At 39.2% G+C, this 25216-nt stretch overlaps 1 protein-coding gene across 3 annotated transcripts in view; it reads left to right on the forward strand.

Moving 5' to 3' along the window:
• Window positions 1-25216, forward strand: part of MAP4 (microtubule associated protein 4) — a 156719-nt gene that overhangs the window by 40574 nt on the left and 90929 nt on the right. For all 3 annotated transcript variants that reach the window (XM_068981978.1, XM_068981976.1, XM_068981977.1), the window contains exon 2: window positions 20596-20837. In XM_068981978.1, coding sequence (XP_068838079.1) covers window positions 20615-20837 — 223 coding nt within the window. In that variant the 5' untranslated portion in view covers window positions 20596-20614. The remainder of the gene's footprint in view (window positions 1-20595; window positions 20838-25216) is intronic.

Below are 25216 nucleotides of genomic sequence, written 5' to 3' on the forward strand. Positions count from 1 at the left end.
GTCCAGTGTTTCTCATGATGTACTCTGTATAGAGGTTAAATAAGCAGCGTGACAATATACGCCTTGACGTACTCCTTTTCCTATTTGGAACCAATCTGTTGCTCCATGTCCAGGAGCCCCTAAATCAGCATAATAGTGTTTTTTTTTTTTTCCCTAAGGAAGTACATTGGTTTACATGCATAAAACAATTAGTATATTTTAAACACAGTGGGTAGCACTTAGTATTAGGTCAAGCTTCACAAAAATGAAGGTTTTCTATGTTAAAAACAAATATCAGTAATTTTATGTGATTCCACTTAATAAATATTCAGTACATTTTGTTGACCTGAATAGAATGAGATCATGGTAGGCTTAAAAAGGACTTCTGGATAATTCTTTTTATAAATAAAGTGAGGTGATTTGCCCAAGATCTTATATCTAGTTTATGGCAGAGGTAAAAAGATTCCAGATGATCTGCCAGCGGTGAATTATTTTAAATTTGACTTGATGGAGAAGGAAATGGCAAGGCACTCCAGCATTCTTGCCTGGTAATGCACATGGACAAAGGAGCCTGGTGGGCTACTATCCATGTGGTCACAAGAGTTAGACATGACTTAGCAGCTAAACCAACATCACTGTCTATCGGGAATTAAATCTTCACTTTAACGAAGTTGTTGGACATTTCCCAAAATTTTCATATGAGAAACGAGCAATCTGGGAAGCTTAAAATTAAATTTGATAATGAAAATCATAAATGGTCTACATTTAGTGCTTTTGAAAACATCAGTAACATGTATATAATTTTATAAAACTAAAGGAGTGCAGCATTTAAACTGAATATCCTGTGAAGTTTTACAAACTTAAGACATCTAGTTTTTACTCATTGTATCAAATTTTGGTATTTTGGTTTTTTAAAGAAAATTTGACTTGAGATACTATTAAAAGCTTCAATTATTTTGTTTTCTTGTAGAAATAAACACATAACCTGAAGCTATGTATTTGACCATGGACCTAGTGCCCATGTTAGTTACTCTTCATAGAAAAGACCGCAAATACTATTTTCACATAATGCATTAAAATTACTTCATAGAAAATAAGGAGATAATAAGAGTAACAAATTAGGTAAAGTTTTATGTAATTTTTTGTCTGTTTTGGTATACAGAGTTTTAGATAATTCTGCAATATTTTTAAAGATACAGGTCAGATGTGAGAGCTAGTGTCAATCATAGTATTTGGGATGGATACCTCTGAGATTTTTGATATCTATTAATAAAATCCCTGTATTAGGTTAATTAATGCCCGGTGGCTCAGAGGTTAAAGCGTCTGCCTCCAATGCAGGAGACCCCAGGTTCCATCCCTGGGTAGGGAAGATCCCCTGGAGAAGGAAATGGTAACCCACTCCAGTATTCTTGCCTAGAGAATCCCATGGACAGAGAAGCCTGGTAGGCTACAGTCCACGGGGTCAAAAAGAGCTGGACACAACTAAGTGATTTCACTTCACTATAATATATCTAGCATTTCAGTACTTTCAGTTCAGTTCAGTTGCTTAGTCATGTCCAACTCTTTGCAGTCGCATGGACTGCAGCATGCCAGGCTTCCCTGTCCATCACCAACTCCTGGAACTTGCTCAAACTCATGTCCATTGAGTTGGTGATGCCATCCAACCATCTCATCCTCTGTCATCCACTTCTCTTCCTGCCTTCAGTCTTTCCCAGCATCAGGGTCTTTTCCAGTGAGTCAGTTCTTTGCATCAGGTGGCCGAAGTATTGGAGTTTCACCTTCAGTATCAGTCCTTCCAATGAATATTCAGGACTGATTTCCTTTAGGATGGACTTGTTGGATCTCCTTGCAGTACAAGGAACTGTCAGGAGCCTTCTCCAACACCTCCGTTCAAAAAGCATCAATTCTTTGGTGATCAATTCTTTATGGTCCAACTCTCACATCCATACATGACTATTGGGAAAACCATAGCTTTGACTAGACAGACCTCTGTTGGCAGAGTAATGTCTCTGCTTTTTAATACGCTGTCTAGGTTGGTCATAGCTTTTCTTCTAAGGAGCAAGCGGCTTTTAATTTCATGGTTATAGTCACCATCTGTAGTGATTTTGAAGCCCCCCAAATAAAATGTGTCAGTGTTTGCATTGTTTCCCCATATTTGCCATGAAGTGATGAAACCAGAGGCCATGGTGTTTGTTTTTTGAATGTTGAGTTTTAAACGAGCTTTTTCACTCTCCTCTTTCACTTTCATCTAGAGGTTCTTTAGTTCTTCTTTGCTTTCTGCCATAAAGGTGGTGTCATCTGTGCATCTGAGGTTGTTGATATTTCTCCTGGCAATCTTGATTCCACCTTGTGCTTCATCCAGCCCGGCATTTCCCATGAAGTACTCTGCATATAAGTTAAATAAGCAGGCTAACAATGTACAGCCTTGACATACTCCAACAAATAGTTTCAAGGGATTAGATCTGGTAGACAGACTGCCTGAAGAACTATGGATGGAAGTTCATGGCATTATACAGGAGGCAATGATCAAGACCATCCCTAAGAAAAAGAAATGCAAAAAAGGCAAAATGGTTGTCTGAGGAGGCCTTACAAATAGCTGAGAAAAGAAGAGAAGCTAAAGGCAAAGGAGAAAAGGAAAGATATACGCATATGAATGCAGAGTTCCAAAGAACAGCAAGGAGAGATAAGAAAGCTTTCCTTAGTGATCAGTGCAAAACAATAGAGGAAAACAACAGAATGGGAAAGACTAGAGATCTGGTCAAGAAAATTAGAGATACCAAGGGAACATTTTATGCAAAGAGGGGCTCAATAAAAGACAAATGGTATGGACCTAACAGAAGCAGAAGATGTTAAGAAGAGGTGGCAAGAATACACAGAAGGACTATACAAAAAGATCTTCATGACCAAGATAACTGTGATGGTGTGGTCACTGACCCAGAGCCAGACATCCTGGAATGTGAAGTCAAGTGGGCCTTAGAAAGCCTCACTACGAAACAAAGCTAGTGGAGGTGATGGAATTCGAGTTGAGCTATTTCAAATCCTAAAAGATGATAATGTGAAAGTGCTGCACACAGTATGCCAGCAAATTTGGAAAACTCAGCAGTGGCCACAGGACTGGAAAAGGTCATGCTCAAACTACTGCACAATTGCACTCATCTCACACGCTTGCAAAGTAATGCTCAAAATTCTCTAAGCCAAGCTTCAACAGTACATGAACTGTGATCTTCCAGATGTTCAAGCTGGATTTAGAAAAGACAGAGGAACCAGAGATCAAATTGCCAACATCCATTGGATCATCAAAAAAACAAGAGAATACCAGAAAAACATCTACTTCTGCTTTACTGATTATGCAAATGCCTTTGACTATGGATCACAGCAAACTGTGGATCACAGCAAACTGTGGAAAATTCTTTAAGAGATGGGAATACCAGACCACCTGACTTGCCTCCTGAGAAATCTATATGCAGGTCAAGAAGCAACAGTTAGAAGCGGACATGGAACAACTCACCTCTTCAAAATTGGGAAAGAAGTATGTCAAGGCTGTATACTGTCACCCTGCTTATTTAACTTACATGCGGAATACATCATGTGAAATGCTGGGCTGGATGAATCACAAACTGAAATCAAGATTGCTGGGAGAAATGTCAACAACTTCAGATATGCAGATGACACCACCCTAATGGCAGAAAGCAGAAACGAACTAAAGAGCCTCTTGATGAGGGTGAAAGAGGAGAGTGAAAAAGCTGGCTTAAAACTCAACATTGAAAAAAACAAAGATCATGGCATCTGATCCCATCACTTCATGGCAAGTAGAAGGGGAAAAAGTGAAAACAGTGACAGACTTTGTTTTCTTGGACTCCAAAATCACTGCAGACAGTGACTGCATCCATCAAATTAAAAGACACTTGCTCCTTGAAAACAAAACTATGGCAAACTTAGCATTTTCAAAAGCAAAGACATCATTTTGCTTACAAAGGCGTGTATAGTCAAAGCTATAGTTTTTCCATTTGTATGTACAAGATGTGAGAGTTGGACCATAAGGAAGACTGAGTGCCAACTGAACTGATGCTTTCAAGTTGTGGTGCTGGAGATGACTGTTAAGAGTCTGTTGGACAGCAAAGAGATCAAACCAGTCAGTCCTAAAGGAAATCAACCGTGAATATTCCTTAGAAGGACTGATGCTGAAGCTGAAGCTCCAGATGCTTTGTCCACCGGATGCATAGAGCAGAGTCATTGGAAAAAACCCTGATGCTGGGAAAGATCCAAGGCAAAAGGAGAAGATGATTGCAGAGGATGAGATAGTTGGATAGTATCACTGATTCAGTGGACATTAACTTGGGCAAACTCTGGGAGATAGTGAGGGACAGGGAGACCTAGCTTGTTGCAGTGCATGCAGTTGCATAGAGTCAGACAGGACTTAGCAACTGAACAGCAACAAATATTACTTTAGCTGGAATCTTACTAACTAGAACCCAGTCACGTAGTCTACCTTGTCACTTCAGTGGAGGTGGGAGATGTTAGTTCTGAGTGCCCAGGAAGAAGAAAGCAGATTGGTTGAGCATTGAGCATCTCATACTCCCATTCAGTTTGTGCATTCTTGGATTCTGTATTCACCACAGAAATGTTTCTCTTATTGCATGTTTTTTTTTGTACCTTTGGTCATTCAGAATTTACTTCCAGATTTCTTAGAAGAAATTTAGTTTGAAAGTCTTTGTTGTTTTAGTTTATAAACTCTTTGGTATTTGATATATTTAAGACATTTGTTGTTTGTTTGGTTTGTTTTTTTTGTTTTTTACCCCAGGATGGTTATATCATGTTATTTTCTTTTATAATTTCATTACTGGTTTAAACTTTTTGAAAACTTCATTATGCCTTGTTTATTTTTGAAGGATTAAAAAGTGCATCTATGGCAAACATCTCCCATTGCTTATTCAAGAAATACACCAGAATATTGAACATCGTCAGCCCCAGAGCCACCAAGTCATTGTCCGCTCATGGTCAGTCTGTCAGCCCACCAGCAGAAGGGAAAACAGAGAAACCTTATCCCGTTTTTTTAAAGGTCAGCACATGCAGGCTTGCAGACCAATAGAGAAGCACATTCCAGTGAAGAGGCAAAGTTCTCTTTGCCTTCTGCCCACTTGAGATTAAACTTAGAGAGTCAGCAGAAGCCTTTCAGCTTTCATTTCAGCTGCTGTTATAGTTATCCCACCCCCTTCTTTCCGTGATCCGTTACATATACGCTTCTGTACATTCTCAGTCACTCAGTCCTGTCCAGCTCTTTGCGACCTCATGGACTATAGCTCGCCAAACTCCTCTGTCTGGAATTTTCCAGGCAGTAATACTGGAGTGGGTTGCCCTTTCCAACCCAGGGGTTGAACTGGCATCCCCTGAGTCTCCTGGATTGGCAGGTGGGTTCCTTACCACTGAGCCACCTTGGGAAACCCCCATTCACTTTTGTACTTAAGGGCAAAATGTATCTTTCCTCATAAATATGTCCTCTGTTAGTAAATCTTACGAGAATGTTTTAAGCCTAAGTATTAAATACAATTTTCCCTTAAAACGTGTGAAAGTGAAGTTGCTCAGTCATGTTTGACTCTTTGCGACCCCATGGACTGTAGCCTATCAGGCTCCTTAGTCCATGGAATTTTCCAGGCAAGAGTACTGGAATGGGTTGCCATTTCCTTCTCCACGGGATCTTCCCGACCCAAGGATCGAACTCTGGTCTCCGGCATTTCGGGCAGACGTTTTATCATCTGAGCCTCCAGGGAAGCTCTTTAAAACATATAATTAGCTCAAAATAATGCCACAGTTCAGTTTGAAATAATTTGAATCAATACTTCTCTTGTATAGTTCTCCCTCTGATAAATTACCCCTCAACCCCCACTGCAGTTTGCCTTTTTTTCCCTTGTAGGCAGAAGAATATGTACCATATATCTAAGTCTTTTAGCCTTTAAAAATTATACTGTTTTTGGAAAGATTGATTTTAGACAGAGTTGTTTCCATGTCCTAGGCATAACCATTGTCCTGGGGTTTCTTTTCATGTCTCACAGGTTAATTGTACTATTATTCGGATACTGTGGCTTTCCTCGGATGCTGCGTTCATTTGTCATTTTTCCTAAACTCTGTGCCGAAAGTTCATTTTTAGGAAGGATGTCTGGAAAATAAACTTTTTTTTAATTTATTGCATGTGTGAATTTCCTGCTCTGGTTCTGATTCCATAAATGGGTTGAGTATAAAACTCTAGGTTCAAAATAACTTCTCACTTTTAAAGCCATCTCCCCATTGCTTTCTTGCATCCTAGCATTTCTAGCATTCTAGTTGCTGCTGTTTCTTATAACTTGGTAGATATTGTTTGGGGGAATTTTCTTTTTCCTTTTCCCCTTCTGTCCTGTCTTTCTACTCCCTCCATCATCTCTGTCTTCTGCATCCCCCTTTTATGCTGTGATACATTATATATACCTTTTGGTATGTAAAATGTACAACGTTTAAAAATAATAAAAAGGTAAACATTTATACCTCTACCAGCCAGCTTACAAAATTGTACTTTTCTAAATCTCTTGTTTCTTCCCTTTTAATTTTTTTTCCTACCAGAGTATCACTGTTCTGACTTTGTGCCTTTTGTTGTGTTTAATGTTTGTGTACAGATGTAGGACTCTGTTAACACTGTGTTGAAATTCATCCATGTTGATGTGTATTTCTCTAATTAATTCATTTTCAGTGCTGTATTTATTTTATTCTCTGTATCTGTTGATGTATATTTGGGTTGTTATGAGGTTATTGCTATTGTGAATAATATTGCTTTGACATTCTTGAACATGGATCCATGAGCTTATCTAAGATACAAGTCTAGAACTGGAAAGCCTGGGTCTAAGGGTGTATACAAATTCTTATCGACAATGACATGCTGTTGTTTAAAATGAGTGTATCAATTTTTAGCAGTGCAGGGGAGGTCCAGTTGCTGCTCATTCTTCCTAATGCTTGATATTGTCTGACTTTTTCATTTTAGTAACTCTGGCAGGTATTTACTGAATCTCAGAATACTTTTTGAGTTACCTATCCCAGTTGATTAGTGAAAGTAAGCACTTTTTTTTTTGTATTGAATTTTTGGATTCAGTTCAGTTCAGTCGCTCAGTCGTGTCCGACTCTTTGCGACCCCATGAATCGCAGCATGCCAGGCCTCCCTGTCCATCACCAACTCCCTTCACTCAGAGTTGCGTCCATCGAGTCAGTGATGCCATCCAGCCATCTCATCCTTGGTCATCCCCTTCTCCTCCTGCCCCCAATCCCTCCCAGCATCAAAGTCTTCTCCAATGAGTCAACTAGTTAGCTGTTCTATTTTCTTGTGCTTTTCATTTGTAGAATTTCTTTATATATCCCATATATGGGTTCTTTCTTTTTACATACCGTGGATATTGTCAGCTCTGGTGTGCTTTCACTTTCTTAATGGTATATTTGGGTGGATATGAATTCTTGCCTTTGATGTTGTCCAGGTTATCGTTTTTAGCCTCTTATGGTTAGTGGTTTTTGTGACCTTCCTCACTGCCTCACTGTCTCTTTTCTGGGTTTTGACTCTAGTTCCTCATTGTCTTTCTCTCTGGTTTTAGAAAAGAACCTGGCTGTTCTTTTATAAAAGATGGTTGTTTTGAGACATTAGTCTGCCATCTTCTTAATCAGTCTGCTTTCTGAATAAAATCATACTCCTTGCCTTAACAACTTGTCTCTTAGATTCATTGGCCTGTTGTGCGGTAAGCAGAGCGAGCTTGGACTGGGCAACAGGCTTCGTTGCTCTGAGGCATGTGAAATCTTTCCAATCCAGGGATCGAACCTGTGTCCTCTGTGTTGGCAGGCGAATCTTAACCATTGGACCACCAGGAAGTTTGCTTTGCCTATTTTAATATAATCCCTGAGCTAAGAATGGCTTCTACATTTAAAAATAATTAATCCCTGAGCTAAGAATGGCTTCTACATTTAAAAATAATTGACAGAAAATTAAAAGAAAAATATTTCATGATAAGTGAACACATTTGAGTTTGTGTCCATAAGTAAAATTTAATGTAACAGACACTCTCATTTCTTTATTGTCTTCTGAAGCTTTCATACTGTAATGGCAGTGTGGAGTACAGGCAGTTCTGGCTATGCACAGTTAGTTGTTGAGGACCTTGCTTTAGCACAGTAGTTCAAGACTATAAAAATGGCCATCCAGGGTGAAACTGTGCAAAGTATTAATAATCAATGGGAGGGACTTCCCCGGTGGTCCAAGTGGTTAAGATTCTGCCCTTCCGCTAGATGGGGCACCTGGTTAGGAAACCAAGATCCCTGTGTGCCATGCAACAGACAAAAAAAAAAAATCTGTGTGAAAAATTATTGTGAACTTAAGAAACTTCTCTTGTTTCCTGTTATAAATGCATAGGGAAATGAAAAAAAAAAAAGGAAAATGAATATATAGTACAGTGTAATTTAAAACATTAGAAACATTGAGAATTAAAATGTTTTCTTTCATAGTGAAAAGCTTAGCAAGAGTTGTTCTCTTTTTGTGATATGACGTGGAATGGGCCTCTTCTCTCTGCCTTGGCAAGTTGTCATCCTGGTTTCTAAGTTTGGACCAGCTTCCCACATTGTTTGCTTTTTGTTTTCAATGTCACAATGTGCCTTTGAGAATTGTTTTAATGTGAAATATCTTGCCTGTGTCACTTCCTCTTGGACATCCTCATCTTTTTCACCAAAATACATAGATGAACTCACCTTTATTTTTTTTTTTTTTTTTATTTTTTTTTATTTTTATTTTTTTTAAATTTTAAAATCTTTAATTCTTACATGTGTTCCCAAACATGAAACCCCCTCCCACCTCCCTCCCCATAACATCTCTGTGGGTGATCCCCATGCACCAGCCCCAAGCATGCTGTATCCTGTGTCAGACATAGACTGGCGATTCAATTCTTACATGATAGTATACATGATAGAATGCCATTCTCCCAAATCATCCCGCCCTCTCCCTCTCCCTCTGAGTCCAAAAGTCCGTTATACACAGCCGTGTCTTTTTTCCTGTCTTGTCACCTTTACTGTGTTCCTCTGACTGCATGTACAGACTCTGGAGTGGCTGTAGAGTCTGCATTCCCACAGTGAAGCTGTTGCTTCTGTAACTCCATTCACATTCAATTTGAATTTCACTTCCAATGTTACTCTTCTTTAGTTCTTTGCTACACTTTCATTTTGACCAGTTCCCTTTTAAAGCTACCTTTTTTGTAAAACGTCACATGGGTTTCTCACTGGTAGACGAGGCAACACACGTTTATGCTTGAACTGAATAACAGATGCTCAGTCACAAGTCACTAACAGGCTTTGTGACGTGATAGGTCACTACTCTTGACGCACAAACTGTTATTCATGTAGTAATTTGTAGACTGAAAAGCTAGCAGCAAATTTGTGCTTTATGCAGTTATTCACAGTTAATATACTGGAACTTGAACCAGGTTGTTGAACTTATAATTTTTCACTACTATCTTGTCTGGTTTTGATATCGGGGTATATTACCAGTAATTATATAGTAATCACTAGCAAATACCTAAGGTACAGCGTTCCAGGCACTGTTCTAACATTTTATATGTTAGCAGATCCGAAAGTAGTTAATTCTGTTATTCCCAACTTACATGTGAGGAAACTGAAGTAAAACAAGAAACTTGCCCACGGTCACATAGATATTAATTGATACAGATATTAAGATTGAATGTGGAAGACTCAGGTGTGATCCCTGGGTTGGGAAGATCCCCTGGAGAAGGAAACGGCAGCCCACTCCAGTACTCTTGCCTGGAAAATCCCATGGACGGAGGATTCTGGTAGGCTACAGTCCATGGGTCACAAAGAGTCAGGACTGAACGACTTCACTTTCACTTTCTGGTAGTCCAGTGTGGATCGTGGCCTCTAACCTACTACATTGCACTTTATATACATTATACTTATATTAGTCTCATAAAATGAGTTAGAAAGCATTCTTTTTCTAATTTCTAGAGTTTGTGTTAGATCAGTATCTTAAATATTTGGTAGAATCCTATAAAACCCTTTGTGGGGTGTGTCTGTATGTGTGTATGTGTTTGGAAGATTTAAAAATAACTTTCAGCTTCTTTAACTGATTTCATACTGTTGAGGAAATTTATCATATTTTGAATCAGTTTTTGTTATATATACTGTTTTAGTAATTGATCTTTTTCATCTGCTCTTCAAATTTGTTGTCATAGTCTTATAATCTTTTTTTTCTCTCCTGCATTTGTGATATTTTTCTTTTTCCTTCCTAAAATTGTTTGTTTATTCCTTCTCTTCTTTTTTGAACAATCTTCCCAGAGGTTTGTTAACTTTGTTTTTTAGTTGCTATATCATGTCTGACTGGTGACCCCATGGACTGTAGCCCATCAGGCTCCTCTGTCCATGGGACTTTCTAGGCAGGAATACTGGAGTGAGTTCCCATTTCCTTCTCCAGGGATTTTCCCATCCTAGGGATCGAACCTGTGTCTCCCACATTGGCAGGCAGGTTCTTTAGCACTGAGCCACCGGAGAAGCCCCTGTTAACTTTATTAGTCCTCAAAGAGGACTTTTACTTTGCTGATCTATTCGTCTGTTTCCTTGTGCTTTATTTTTGTTTATGAGTTTATTTTCCTTCCTTTGATTTTACTGAAATTTATTTTTAGCTAAGATATATGTTAACCAATTAATTTTATTCTTCTTTTCCTAATATAAGCACTTAAGACTAGGGACAGTGCTTAAATTCTCTTTTTAGGTATATTCTACAAACCTTGCTATGTAACATTTTTGGTATTGAGTTCTAAGTATTTTTTTTTTCATTATTATTATGGGTTAATCTATGGGTTATTTGTAGTGTTTTCAAATTTCCTAATACATTAAACAATTCAGGTTTTTATTTCTAATTTGTTCATATGTTTTATAAATGTGGAATGCATAATAATTTTAAAAATATGAGACATTTCCTAGTATACATTTATTTTAAAAAGAAAGTTTTGTGAATGCTGGAAGAGAAAGTGTCTTCTCCAGTGTACCACGCTACTTTCCAGTGTAGTCTAGTAGTTGAAACTTGTATATTGAATTAAAAGCTTGTGTGTACTTGCTGATTTTTGTCTTTATGTGTCAGTTTCTGGCAGAAGGTTTACAACAACATGCCCCTGTGAAGTTGGATTCATCTATTTCTCCTCATTACTATCACTTTCATGTGTTTTTGAATATCTGTGTTGTTAGATGGGAACAAGTTTAATATTTAATATTGATAAATCTTAGTGAATTAAAATTTCTGTCATTTTGTTTCTACTAATGGTGTTTTTGCTTCCAGTCAGTTTTGTTGACAGTTATATGCCTACACCAATCTGGTATGCATTTTGTTACACAGTTGAACCTTCTGTAGTAGATGTTGCTGGTGCCCTTTCTGGATTCCCTTAACCAGCCAGTGTGTCACTCAGCTAATGACTGCTTTGCAAGGGTTACAGTAACCCGGCCCCCTTACCTCTTGGTGGCACTGACTCAGGGCTGCAGTTGGGCTCCACAGCTTCCCCAGGGAAGAGGCAGAGGCTGGCCTCAGCTAAACCCAGTTTTACCTCCCTTCCCTCTCCTACCGCTTTCTCCTGAGGGTACTCTCTCAGTTTATAAGAAATCCCTGTTTCAGGCTTTTCTTCTATTAAACTGAATCTAAAGCGTCTACCATCTCAACGAGGGAGAACTTGATCTCTCTTTCTAGTGTTGAGTTGTACAAATCCTGTTTTTTGCTTTGTTTTGGTGAACTTCATCTTTGATATATTGGGTAGATTTTTGTTTAATTCAGTAGCTCTCAACTGTGGACGTCCTTCAGAATTAACTCGTTTTGACATTGCTGGACCATCTCTAATTGACCCTGTGCCTGTGGCTTTTCACTTTAAATCAGATCTTTTCCTCTATTTCAGGTAAAATGTTAAAGGGTTTTCTTAAATAATAACTAAAAGGGTTCCTTTGACTTTTCATTTTGCTTGTTTGGTTTTCACTTTATGTTAAAGATAAGACATTTACCGCCACTAAGGCTACTCCACAAAGTGCCTCCTAAGTACTCCCATAGAGTTTATGCCGTCTTCTTTCCTGCTCAGCAGAGGGGAGCCACTGTGCTCCAGCACTGATTCCGAGTCTGGTGTATACAGCAGGCTCCTTCAGCTGGGTCAGTGTCGACCCAACCAAGAGTAGGCTGGTGTCGTGATACGGAACAAAGCACAACCAGCAGGATGCCCGTGTGATAATGACGCCAAGAGGAGTCCCTTTTTTATACTAGATGCCTAGGAAAAAAGGTGCTTTCTTTTCCATCTTGAAACTCGGAGTTCAAGGTGGGCTCGGGAAGAGAGACACACTGTGAATAAATAATTACAGAACTATGAGCACAAATTCCTATTTCCTTAGTTCTATCTTCTATTTCCCTTCACTTTCACTGACGTTTTATACAATAAAGTATGAAATACTGTGGCTCTGAACTTCAGAGAGAAACTTCACTTAATGGAAAGGTTTTTCTTAAATAAAACAGTTCTCTAAAGCTAAGAACTGATCAGCCATGATTATTCCATCCAATTTCCCTAACCTAAGTAGCTTAAAATTCCATAGTATATTTATTACTCCCTGACAGAGACAGGTGAGCTGTTGCTATAGAGATTTAACATTTTGCCGATTATAGAAGTTTTAATACTTATATAGCGATGTTAACATGATGGTGGTAGCTGATCTCTTGAACAGAAAACAATTTGTTTTTGCCACACTGCATCACGTTGCTGTGCTTTTCTAGAAGCAGAGCTATTTTTATTGCCCTGCCTAATAACGATAAGATGACCAGCCTGGAGAGCTGGCTTGTCTGGTTACTCCCTGTTAGCTTTCTTTTCGTGATGGCTGTGTCACAGGCCATGTTTGGAAAGTAGAAGAAATGAGGTGAATATTCTTCATTAGTGATGACCCTTCCACCTTGAATCTGTTCATTCTTTTTCCAGTTCTGAGTTTTGTAGCTTTGGCACCTCTAATTAATTTTGTTTTATTTTTTTCTCTAATTAATTTTAAAATAGGCATGTTTTTCATTATCTTCGGTTTACCATTTTAGAGCTATATGTTTAGTTAAGCCCTGTGTTTTTTTTTTTTAAGGCCCTGTGTTTTATTGTCTTTTGTTGTTTCGCCCCATCTTCTGTGTAAAGTAAAGCACTAAGAGAAGATATGCACATTACTTAGGGTCTTTCCCCTTTGGGACCTGGTAGTTTACAGGAGCTCCCTCTATAGGTTAAACTGTACTGTTATAAGTATAGACGATGTATTAGTCCTGAATAGTACTGGAGAGCAGATTCTAAAATGAAATCAGAGAAAAGGTGATAGATAGGATGTGGACCTCAATTGTAAGACTAGAGGAAGACAATTGTAAGACAAAGAGGAAGTAAAGACAATTTGAAGTATGGAGAGCAGTATGAGCCAGGGTATGCACTGATAACATCAGTGGTCTGCTTGTAAAATGGCAAGCCGGTCTTTTGTGACTGAAATGTACTATAGAGACCCAAGTGGAAAACTGCTGATGGTTGTAGTAGGTGGTAGAACTGGGTCCTCTCAGATTGTGTGGCCTTGGTATTATGCTAAACAGTTTGTTTTTATTTTTAAATACGTGTTGGAGTCCTCTTCAGTCAACCAGGATATTTTCCTGATATTCAGGTCTTTTCCCAACTGCCTTCATCCTTTAAGAAGGAAAGGTAGAGCAAAAAAATAAATTTTGAAGTGTAGTGATATCACTGTAAAACTTCAAGATTTTGCCAGTTTTGTCACACGCTGCGTCTGTGTCTGGTATTCTCCGAATCGGCTCTTAGCCTGATCCTCAACCCGTTTCATTTACAAGGGATTTGTTTCTCTGATTCTTTGTCATCTGTTAAAGTGAGGAACTTGAATCCTAGGTTATGTGAACTATTTTTTTTTCAACTAGTTTTTTTTTTTTTTAAAGCCTTTAGAGATCTTAAATGTTTAGAGATGATTTTTGGATAAGTATAAGCAAACTCTGGAGGTTTTTGTGCCTGCTAGACTGAGGTTACATTAATTGGGACGAATAGTAAAGGTTTAAAAAATGCTTTCCCTTTTTCAAACTTTGGGGGCATTAGGTATTGGGAATCATCTTAAGATTCACCCTTCTTTTAAAAAAACCGAGAGAAACGTTTGCTCTTGAGGATGGTTACAACAGGAATGTTAAGTGCTGTGTCATTGCCGTCTCTTGTTTTGGCGCATGTAACTAGTCTTCAGCAGACATCATGCTATCTGTATCACATGGCTAACAGTGGGAGGTATCTAGTGTAGATTCTTCTTGGGGAGATAGATTTAAATTTACTTGGATAGAAATGTGGCAGGTGCTTTGTTTAGAGACCCAGAATGCATTCAGTCAGGACGGAATATAAGCTGCCTGGATAGCTCCTGTAAGTAAGCAAGCGAGGCTTTCAGCCTCATGCTGCAAGGTCTTAGTTATGTGAGTATGTGTGTGCATGTGTGTGCAGTGTTTTTGTATTTACAGGACAAGGCTCCCTAAAATAGCAGTGCAAAAAGGAATTCTTTGCTGTGGGGACTGCATGGAAGTAACGTGAATCAGTGTGTTCTTTCATACAGGAATCTCACTGGGTGATGCCCTCAGCTATTCTAGTAATCAAGGACGCTCTCCTGTTGCTAATCCTATGATGAACAGGACAAATGGTGGTGATAAACAGAACCTCGCCGAGTCTGGAAATTCCATCGGTTCGTCATAGTACAGCTGTTGTCCTTAGTGCGTAGGGAGGCACCTGGGGGTGGAAAATTAATATATTCTACAGGGGGGGTTGGAGTTTATTGCTCAGGACAGTTAAGATGTTGCTGAGCTGTCTGTTGCCATTTCCAGCCTGGTTCTGGGGAGGAGCAGGAGAAATTGGCTTCAGCCTCAGGGCTGATACGTGCCTGCAAGCTGTGTAAAGAGCTCTTTTGTCATTGTTGTTCAGGCACTCAGTCATGTCCGACTGTTTGTGACCCCGTGGACTGCAGCCCGCCAAGCTTCCGTGTCCTCTCCTGTCTCCTGGAGTCTGCCCAAACCCATGTCCATAGAGATTTGGTTTTACTTCAAAAGAAATACTGTTTTGATTGAAAGTATAAATCAGAGTTTTCAAGTTAAATAAAGTAAAAACAGAGCACAGCCACCAGATGAGGTTCAGCTTGATGTGTGATAGACCTCTGAAAGAAATTCATTAAAACAAATCTGAGGAATCAAGTCCCCATTTAGTAACTGAAGGCTTGCTGCTGCTAAGTCGCTTCGTCGTGTCCGACTCTGTGACCCCATAGGCGGCAGCCCACCAGGCTCCCCAGTCCCTGGGATTCTCCAGGCAAGAACACTGGAGTGGGTTGCCATTGTCTTCTCCAATGCATGAAAGTGAGAAGTGAAAGTGAAGTCACTCAGTCGTGTCTGACTCTTAGTGACCCCATGGACTGCAGCCTACCAGGCTCCTCTGTCCATGGGATTTTCCAGGCAAGAGTGCTGGAGTGGGGTGCCGTTGCCTTCTCCAGAAAGCTTGCTAGGCAGACCAAAAAAGTCTCATGTTGAATATGAAATCCTAATGATGCAGACTATACCTTTGACCTTGTCAGATTATACGTGATCCCTGGGACTTTCTGGGATGCTGGGTTTCTTCCAAGCCTGAGGAACACGCCCTGCATTTTGGCCGCAGCACTCTCTTGGGATGGCAGCTTAGTGCTGGCTTCAAAATTCTCTGTCAGGCAAAAAAATAAAGGGAAGAAGAAAATATTAGCCCACATATCTTTACAGTTCCATGTCTTGTCCACAACTCACCCCTCCACTCCCACCCCCTACTAAACAGGACAGAATATCAATCATGGAGACAATGTAAGTGAGTATTATGAACAGTCTCCTACCTGGAAGAATTATTATTAAATGTTTCTTTATTAAATTGGTTATTTGAAACTCAATGCATTTCCCTTAGATAAACAGGATTATAAGTGATGATTAATTTTGGTTCTAAATTCAAATTACTGAGAAGAAACCATCTTCCTTTTTTCTAAAACTGACAGAGTATTTCAAAAGGTTTCTGAGCTTGCTTTTGGCGTTCCTCTCTTCCTTTTACCTCCTAGGGCCTCTGGGCCCATATACCTTCTCCCTACTTGGTTACCTTATTCAATCTGCCTTATTCCCTGAAGTATTCCATGTTGCTACATTATATTTCTTCCTTTTTACCCTAAAACCAGAAACTCAGACACTTTCAATGGAATTTATCTCAGGGGTGGAGAGGAAAGCAAACTTTGTCACTAAATACACACAAAGCGGAATGATGGCCCTTCAAGGGGTGTATGTCCCCTTATGTCCCTTTAAATTGTGAAATAGGGTCCTGTACTTCTAAAAAGAGAATGCTAGCTGTGCAAGTTAATCTTAGTAGAAGTTTGGCTAATGTGACCAAATGAAATGAAAATGCAGTGGTTATGAGAAGTGTCTGAGTATGTTGGTGGGAATTAGGCTTCTGTTCTTTTTCATGAGTTTTCTTCCTCCAGTTTAGTTTCAGAGTTTAGCACCTTTGGTCGGGGGCTGGGATGGGGAGAAAAGTAGAGGAGGACAGAGGCAACAGCAGGCCATTTGCTAACTAGAATGCTAATTTCTCAGCAGACAATGAGACAGAAAGTGCACAGATCTTAACTGAGTGACTATAGGTAAGACTGACCTAAATCTCTGGGAGCTTGAAAAGTTACCCATACTTCTGTGCATTTAAATTATATATGAACACTATTTAATCTGTATAGACCTAGAAAATATTTAATCCAGTAATTAAATCCAGAGTTTGTGATCTGAAGTAAACCATACAGAAGAGAAGGTGCTTGTGACTTCATCATATATTCTTATTTACTCTTTATGAGCACATAGCTATTAATAGTAAGGCTAGTCAAGAGACAAAAATTGTCTTCTGTGCTTCATCATCATGTCCTGTCATTTCCTCTTGCTTTGGTTTACCTAGGTATTTTCAAAATCCTCACTAGATAATTTCACGTCAGGCATGTAATCAGAATGAAGATCAGATGTCCGGAATGCTGTGTTTGAAAACGGTGTGCTCTGGTGCTTGGTTAAATAATATGGGGCTTATTTTCTGGCAGAGTGGTGTCGTATCTCCTTTGATGTTAGCCAGAACTGGGTGGAGTTTCTTAAGCTGCAGTGGGATTTGCTCAATCAGGGCTCTGTGCACTGGGGAGTTGGTTTTTAGTCTTTCTCTTTGCCAAAAGCCTTTGCCTTTTTAAATAAACCTGAACCTAGTTATAATTGAGAGTACTTGATGTATAAAATAATAGTCACAGGGAGGGTCCAAGTGATGAAACTGAATTTTAAGTAGTTTATCGAACAGTCAACCTCAGGAATTGTTTCACATACCATTCTCATTTTACAGCCTAGGGAACTCAACCCTGGAAGGTGACCCACTCAAAGCCAAACTGAGAATCAGACTGAACTAGTGAAGCACGGAAATGTCTTCACATTTCCATAAGAAAAAAAAACAGCTTTTAAAAAAATCTCCTGTCAGCAAAGTCATTGAAAGTTAACAGTATAAGCAACTATAATCAGTATTTTACAATAACCTATAAAGGAAAATAATCTGAAAAAGAATATATATATATATATATATATATATATAACTGAATCACTTTGCTGTACACCTGAAACATTGTAAATCTACTATACTTCAATTTAAAAAGTCCAAACTCAGATAAGTTTCTCTGTTATCTGTACAGATAGAAGAAAAGCATAAATAGTCAATGTGAGATAATTTTTTTAAATGTAGATACTTCTCATTCCCAAGACTATGTCTTTGGATTTTCTTGAGTATCCAGATTAGAGAAGGACACTGTGTGAATAAATATTATTACGTGACCTTAACTGTTTCTGTATGTGTTGGATGACATTCATTCATGAGCTTATTAAGATCAATTTTGGAGCACCTGCAGAACTAGCTTAACAGATTTGTAGAGCACCTAAGGAATTTATTATACATGTTTTCAGTTCAGTTCAGTTCAGTCGCTCAGTCGTATCTGACTCTTTGCAACCCCACGAACTGCAGCATGCCAGGCCTCCCTGTCTGTCACCAGCTCCCAGAGTTCACTCAGAGTCATGTCCATCGAGTCTGTGATGCCATCCAGCCATCTCATCCTCGGTCGTCCCCTTCTCCTCCTGCCCCCAATCCCTCCCAGCATCAGTGTCTTTTCCAATGAGTCAACTCTTCGCATGAGGTGGCCAAAGTACTGGAGTTTCAGCTTTAGCATCATTCCTTCATGAGAAATCCCAGGGCTGATCTCCTTCAGAATGGACTGGTTGGATCTCCTTGCAGACCAAGGGACTCTCAAGAGTCTTCTCCAACACCACAGTTCAAAAGCATCAATTCTTCGGTGCTCAGCTTTCTTCATAGTCCAACTCTTGCATCCATATATGACCACTGGAAAAACCATGTTTTAGAGTAGAATAATTATAATTGAATAATTTTCTCCTTATTAAAAACTGGGCCTTTTGGGCTAAAAGCCAGTATTTTCACTTCTACTGGCTAATATTGCCTTTACAGAGTCATGTTCCATAAGTATGTTGTGTGTGTGTTTAAATCATACTTCTATTTATATGTGATGACATGAAAAGAATAGCTAAACTGTGTTGAAAGGCAGATGCTGGGTGGTTGGCTGCATGACCCTCCCACTTTCCAGCTGTCAGATTTTCTATCAATTTTACCCTCTTAAGCGGAATGTAAGCTGCTCTTCATATTCTGTAAACCCCATATCAGCCGAGAAAATGGTTTGGGAGGTTGCAAGGCAGGCAGGAGAGTAAGATTACAGTGAATAAAAAGCTGCCCTCTGAGAATCTGCACTCAGATAAATGAGGTTTAAAAGGTTTTCCTGGTTTTGTTTGTGTTTTCACCAGTATCCTAAATTAGGGAAAGTTGGAGTAGATTGCATGAAGTATTATAGAAAAATAGATCTGTTGGCTCTTACTGTATATTTTTAAAGATGGTACAGGTGTTCTTACAAGGTCTCTTTGACTATGAAACTGTTTAATTCTAGACATCCTTTATTGTTTTTTGCTCATAACAGCTTTCGAAGGCTAACTGTAATAATAGTTACCATAAATAGAAAAGGGAAAAGCAGTTCCTTTTTATGGAACCCTTTGACATTCATCAGGCCTTTACAAAATTATTTTTTTGTGTGTGGCTGTGCTGTGCGGCCTGTAGAATCTTGGTTCCCCGACCAGGGATTTAACCCACCTCTGGCAGTGAAAGTGAGAGTCCTACGCACTGGACTGCCAGGGACTTCCCATATACTTTTTTTTTTTTTAAACCAGTGTATTTGTGTACATTTATGTATATAAGATTTTTGTTTAACTTAAAAAAATGCTTTTATTTATCTATTTATTTATGGCTGTGCTGAGTCTTTGTTGCTGCAAGTATTTTTCTCTAGTTGCAGCAAGCAGGAGAAGGGGCTCCTCATTGTGGTTGCTTCTCTTGTTGCGGAACACGGGCTCTAGGCTGGGCGGGCTCAGTAGCTGTAACTCCTGGGCTCTATCAACAGTTGTGGCCCACAGGCCTAGTTGCTTCACAGCCTGTGGGGTCTTCCCAGATCAGGGATTGAACCCATGTCTCCTGCACTGGCAGGCAGATTCTTCACTACTGAGCCACCAGGGAAACCCTCCCATATACTTTTTAGTTTTAGGTTATGTTTAAAAATTGAAAGCTTGGTTGGTGTTCTGTAAAGGTAGTAACGTACATGACCACAGAGACTGCCTTCTCTAGCTAATTCAAGGAACGTGCCTGCATTTTTCATGCCAGCAGGGCTAAGTGTAGCTTGGTTGACCAAGTCCTTTACAAGTGATTCATGAAGCAGTATTTACCCTTACAAGATAAGGTCCAGATTCTAGTCTCTGGTAAGGAAAAGTGATTTCACTTGCCTGATAGTACTTAACCTTTTTTTAAAATAAAATGGGAATGTAACCTAATCTGACCTCATTTTGTATGTATTTTTACCCTGGTGGCTCAGTTGGTAAAGAATTCGCCTACAATGCAGGAGACCCGGTTTCCATCCCTGGGTTAGGAAGACCCCCTGGAGATGGGAACGGCTACCCCAGTATTCTGGCCTGGAGAATTCCGTGGACTGTATATTCCATGGGGTCGCAGAGTCGGACACGACTTGAGCCACTTTCACTTTCATTTTAAGAATTACTCTGCACATGATTTGGAAATTAAGATAAATGGAATAGTTAAAAGGGTTTTGAAGACTTGAAATCAAAAGACCTGATTTGAATTCTTGTGGCTAATAAACCTGGATAAATATAGGGGTCTTCTTTGCCCTTCACTTTCATTATTGTTGAAAAGGACAGAGTGACATGTGCACTGTTTACCTCCCAGGATGTGAGGAAATGAGTTTACTTTGGGTAAGACAGTCTGTTACTGAGCTTTGGTTTTCCATTCTATAAAATGGGAGAGTCTCTTTTAGCTTGAAAATTTTGCATTTTAATTCCATGTTTTGTTTAAAACAATGACAAGAGTTTCTAGGAATGTTTTTCTCTTTGGCACTGCTCATCACATGAAACCTTTTTTCCCCATTAACCAGGCAGTTGCAGTGGTGCAGAATGGCTGACCTCAGTCTTGCAGATGCATTAACAGAGCCATCTCCAGAAATTGAGGAAGAGATAAAACGGGACTTTATTGCCACGCTGGAGGCAGAGGCCTTTGATGATGTTGTGGGAGAAACTGTTGGAAAAACAGACTATATTCCGCTCCTGGATGTTGATGAAAAAACCGGGAGTTCGGAGTCAAAGAAGAAACCATGCTCAGACACTCGCCAGGTTGAAGGTAAGTAATTAAATTAACCTGGACACAGGTTCAGAAAGTAGGCTAGGGACTACACTTTGGGTCAAATCTCACAGACTTTCGAGGAGACTAAACTTGAGTTTTTAAGTATAAGCACTTTCTCTTTATCTACCTTTCTTAGAAACCAAGGAGGTAGGTTCATTACCTTTTAGTTGAATATGTATTCCTCAGGCTGTAGATTACTCTTAACCTCTTAACCCTAAAGTTTCTTCTGTAATGTCTCAACTACTGTATAGTCTGCTTATTAATTTGCTAAATTAAACTGCCTGCTATGCCTTTCTTTGAAAGTAGCTTTGTAAAGTTAGATACTTTATACCAAGACTTAATTTGGATTGGAGTCAGATGCCACCTGTCTTTGCGAGTAATCCTAGGTCAGGATTAAAAAATGGATTAAATCCTTTAAAAGAGATTTGCTACCTTTTTATATTGCTGGATCAAATTTGCTAACATTGGATTGAGGAATTTTGTATTTATGTGCATGTGGGATATTGGTCTGTTTTTTTGTGAGGCCTTTGTCTGGTTTTAAAATTGAGGTCATGCTGACATCATAAAATGAGTTGGGAATTGTTCCCTCCTAATTCTGTTTTCTAGAACGGTTTGTGTTGAATTGATTTTTTTCTTTAATGTTTGACAGATTTTTTCAGTGAAGCCATCTGGACCTGGAGTTTTCTTTGTCAACTTTTTGACTAAGAATTCAGTTTCTTTAAGAGATAGAGAACTGTACATGTTTTCCCTTCTCAAGTGAGCTTTGGTGGTTTGTATCTTTCAAGAGATTGGTCTGTTTCCTCTAAGTCATTGAACTAATGGAGATGAAATTATAATATTACATATTCTTCTAATGTCGAGGATCTCTTGTCATGTCCTCTCTTTCATTATGAAAATTTGTTTCCTCTTTTCACTTGAGGAGTCTAGATACTAGTTTATTAGTGTTTTTTTTTTTTTTAAAGATCTAGCTTTTGGCTTCATAGGTTTGGTTTTTTTATTTTCAGATATGCAACATAATGTGTCAGTATTTGTATGTATTGTGAAATGATCACCATAAGTCTAGTTAACATCCATTGCCACATATAGTTATATCTTCTCTTTCCCATGTGATGAGAATTGCTAAGGTCTGTTCTCTCAGCAATTTTGAAATATAGTACAGTGTTATTATTAACTATAAAAACTATGCTGTACATTGTCTCCTTGGGATTTATTTATTTTACTAGAAGTTTTACTGTTTGGACTCCTTTCACCCATTTCCCACCCACTCCCCACTTCTGGCAACACCATAAAATAGGCTTTTAATGTTACGTATTTCTCTCTAATTCAAGTTGTAGATGTGTCCCATAGATTTTGATATTTTTTTTATTTTCATTCAGTTCAAACGTTTTCTATTTTGCCTTATGAATTCCTCTTCAGTCTGTCAGTTATTTAGAAGTATGTTCATTTCTCAGTATTTAGGGATTTTTTTTTTTTTTTTAATGTCAGTTAAGTCCAGTTGGTTGATAGTGTTATTCAGGTTTTTCCTGTCCTTGCCTACTTTATGTTTACTTGTTCTCATGACCTGAGAAAGATATTGGAGTTCTGATGAAATTCTGTGGACCTGCTTCTCCCTTCCGTTCTGCCAGCTTTGGCTGCGTGGAGACCTGTCGTCATGCGCATATATACTCACATTGTTATGTCTCCTTGATGAATTGACCTCTTACCATCTCTCTTTATTCCTGGTAATTGTCTTCTTTCTGCATTTTAATTTTCATCTTGCATTAATGTAACTACTCTAGTTTTCTTAGGCAGTGTTTGCTTGGTATGTTTCACTTCTTCCTTTCACTTTCAACAGGTTTCTTTTTTACTATTTATTAATAATGGGTTTCTTAGAATATAGATGGTTCTTGCTCTTTTAATCTAACCTGAAGAACTCTTTATCTTTTAGTTGATGTGTTTAGACTATTTATTGAAATACTTGATGTGATTGTTGATATGGTTGGATTTAATATGTCAGTTTGTTGTTAGTTTTCTGTTTCTTCCATCTGTTCTTTCGTCTGATTTTCTTTTTTTCTGCTTTTGGATTAATTGACTATTTTTATGATACTGTTTTAACTCCAGTATTGTCTGGAGAATACAGAAACATACAAATCTACCTTACAGTAAATTATCTCACCTTTTTTAATTTGAAAAACAAACCTTAAGTTTTGGAAGGTTATTTTTTGCTAGGTGTTGTATTCTGTGTTACTCTTGTCTTTCAGTAACTTAAAGGAAAATTTGTCTTCCTACTTGCAGTTTCCGATAAGAAGTCTGTTACAGTTTTGATAGTTATTCCTTTTATTCCTGTCCTCTGGCTGCCTTCAAGGTTTTATCTTGATTTTGGGTTTTTAGCAGCTTGAATATGTTGTGTTTAGATGATAAATACCTTTAATAAATGCTTTTTAAAAAAGGTATTTCTTTGTCTGCACCAGGTCTTAGTTGTGGCATGCAGGATCTTTCAGTTGTGGCATGCGAACTCCTGGTTGTGGCATGCGAGACCAGGGATCAGACCCAAGAGCATTGGAACCTCGAAGTCTTAGCCGCTGGACCACCAGGGAAGCCCTAGATGATATTTTGCCTTCCTGGCACTCGCTGAGCTTGTTCTCTGCTTTGCTTCTTTATTTTTCTCTTTTCCTTCTTGGATTCCAGTTACTATTTGTTAAATTGTTGAATATTGTCCCAGGGATCTTGGATGCTTTGGGTTTTTTACCCTCCCTCTTTTTTTCCTCTTTATGTTTCATTTTGGGTATTTTCTTTTGACCTGTATTCAAGTTCCCTGATGTTCTTTTGCTGGCTGCATTGAGTCTAATAATAAACCCTCAGTGACATTCTTTATCTTTAATATCTTTACTGGTTTTAACTTACAGCATTTCTATGTGACCTTTAGAGCTTCCATCTCTCTGCTGAAATTACCTGTTAATGCATATTTCTACCTTTTTCACTGTAGACTTTAACACATTAATCATAATTTTTAAACATCTGTCCAGTAATTTAAATATCTGGGTCATTCCTCAGTCTGATTATTTTGTCTCTTCACTGTTTTTTTTCTGGCACTTTTTATGTGTGTGTTAATTTCTGAGTGACTTCTAGACCTCACATGTAAAATAGAGACTGAGATTAAAAAAGGATTTATGCCTGGAAATGAGTGTATGGTTAGGCTACTCAAGATGGCCGTTCTCTTGCTCTCTGTAGGTGCATCACCTGTCCGACCAGTGCCTGCTTCACCTATGCCCTACTCACATGACTGACCTTCCTACACACTTGTTCTTTCCTAGCTGGTGATTGTTTTTTATCAAAGGGGCCATGAGGGCTGTGCCCCTCCACTGGTTTTCCTGGTGCCTAATGAGCCCTCCTGACATCAAGTCCTGTATAACTGATAATCACCCTTGCCACCTGGGAGCAAAGATTACCCCCGTGTCCTAAGCCTGCCTTCCACTGCACATGCGAGGTGTCACTCCAGGACCTTGCTTCAGCTGTGTGAGGTCCCCCATCCATTATACTGGTGATGTCTCTGTTGCTGACTGTGGGCTCTTTCTTCAGTCTTGGAACTGGGCAAGACCTTATAGACCTGTAGGTTACAGCCCAACAATGGCATATCTCTTGTTTTACTAGGTAGTCAGTTCAAAGTGTTGAGGCTAGGGCTGAACTAGGGTTGGGCTTTGTTGTTACTGTGATGGTCTTCACTGCACTACTGGTTTTAAATGCTTGTATTCCTGGTTCTTAGAGTAGGGGCTGAAGGGCTGAAAGGCTTGTTGTCAGTCCTTGTTCCGCTCGCAGCTTCTGGCCTCTGCTGTGCACCTGTGCCTCCGGAGGCCCTCTCTCCCCTCCCTTGTCAGAAGAGGGCGGGGTAGCCTGGGAGGGGCAGGAGTTTTGTTTATCTTTGTTTTTTGGTTTTGGTTTAGGCTCAGTCCTGTGTGCATGTATCTCATGGTTGAGTGTTTTTCTCAGTAATATTATCCCTCTTACATGGATAGGGTTTTCTAAGTATTGGTATGGGATCCTGGGCTCAGACTTTCTGGCTTCTTCCTAAGGTAAGAGGGGGTTTTTCTCATTACTCCTTCCTCAGGCCTTCACCTGGCCCTGGGGTTGACAGCGTTTGATGCTTCTCTGCCAGCAGCTGAAAGCTTTTGTTTGCATAGGGGAGAAGGGTCCTAGGGAACAGGGCTTCTTGTCTTTGCTTTAGTGATAGATTTTTCTAGTCTGCACCACAGAGGGCAGCACCCTGGTGTCCCCCTCCCCGTCACCAGTCTTTGTAACCTGGGAGTGGATTTGAAGTCATTTTGTGTCTATGGATCCCAAGGACCCCTTACTCTCATGCTAGCCTTCACTTAGCCTTTAGCAGAGTTTCCCTGGTGGCT

The sequence above is a fragment of the Capricornis sumatraensis genome, chromosome 10, assembly GCF_032405125.1.
Source record: "Capricornis sumatraensis isolate serow.1 chromosome 10, serow.2, whole genome shotgun sequence".
NCBI classification, from domain to species: Eukaryota; Metazoa; Chordata; class Mammalia; order Artiodactyla; family Bovidae; genus Capricornis; species Capricornis sumatraensis.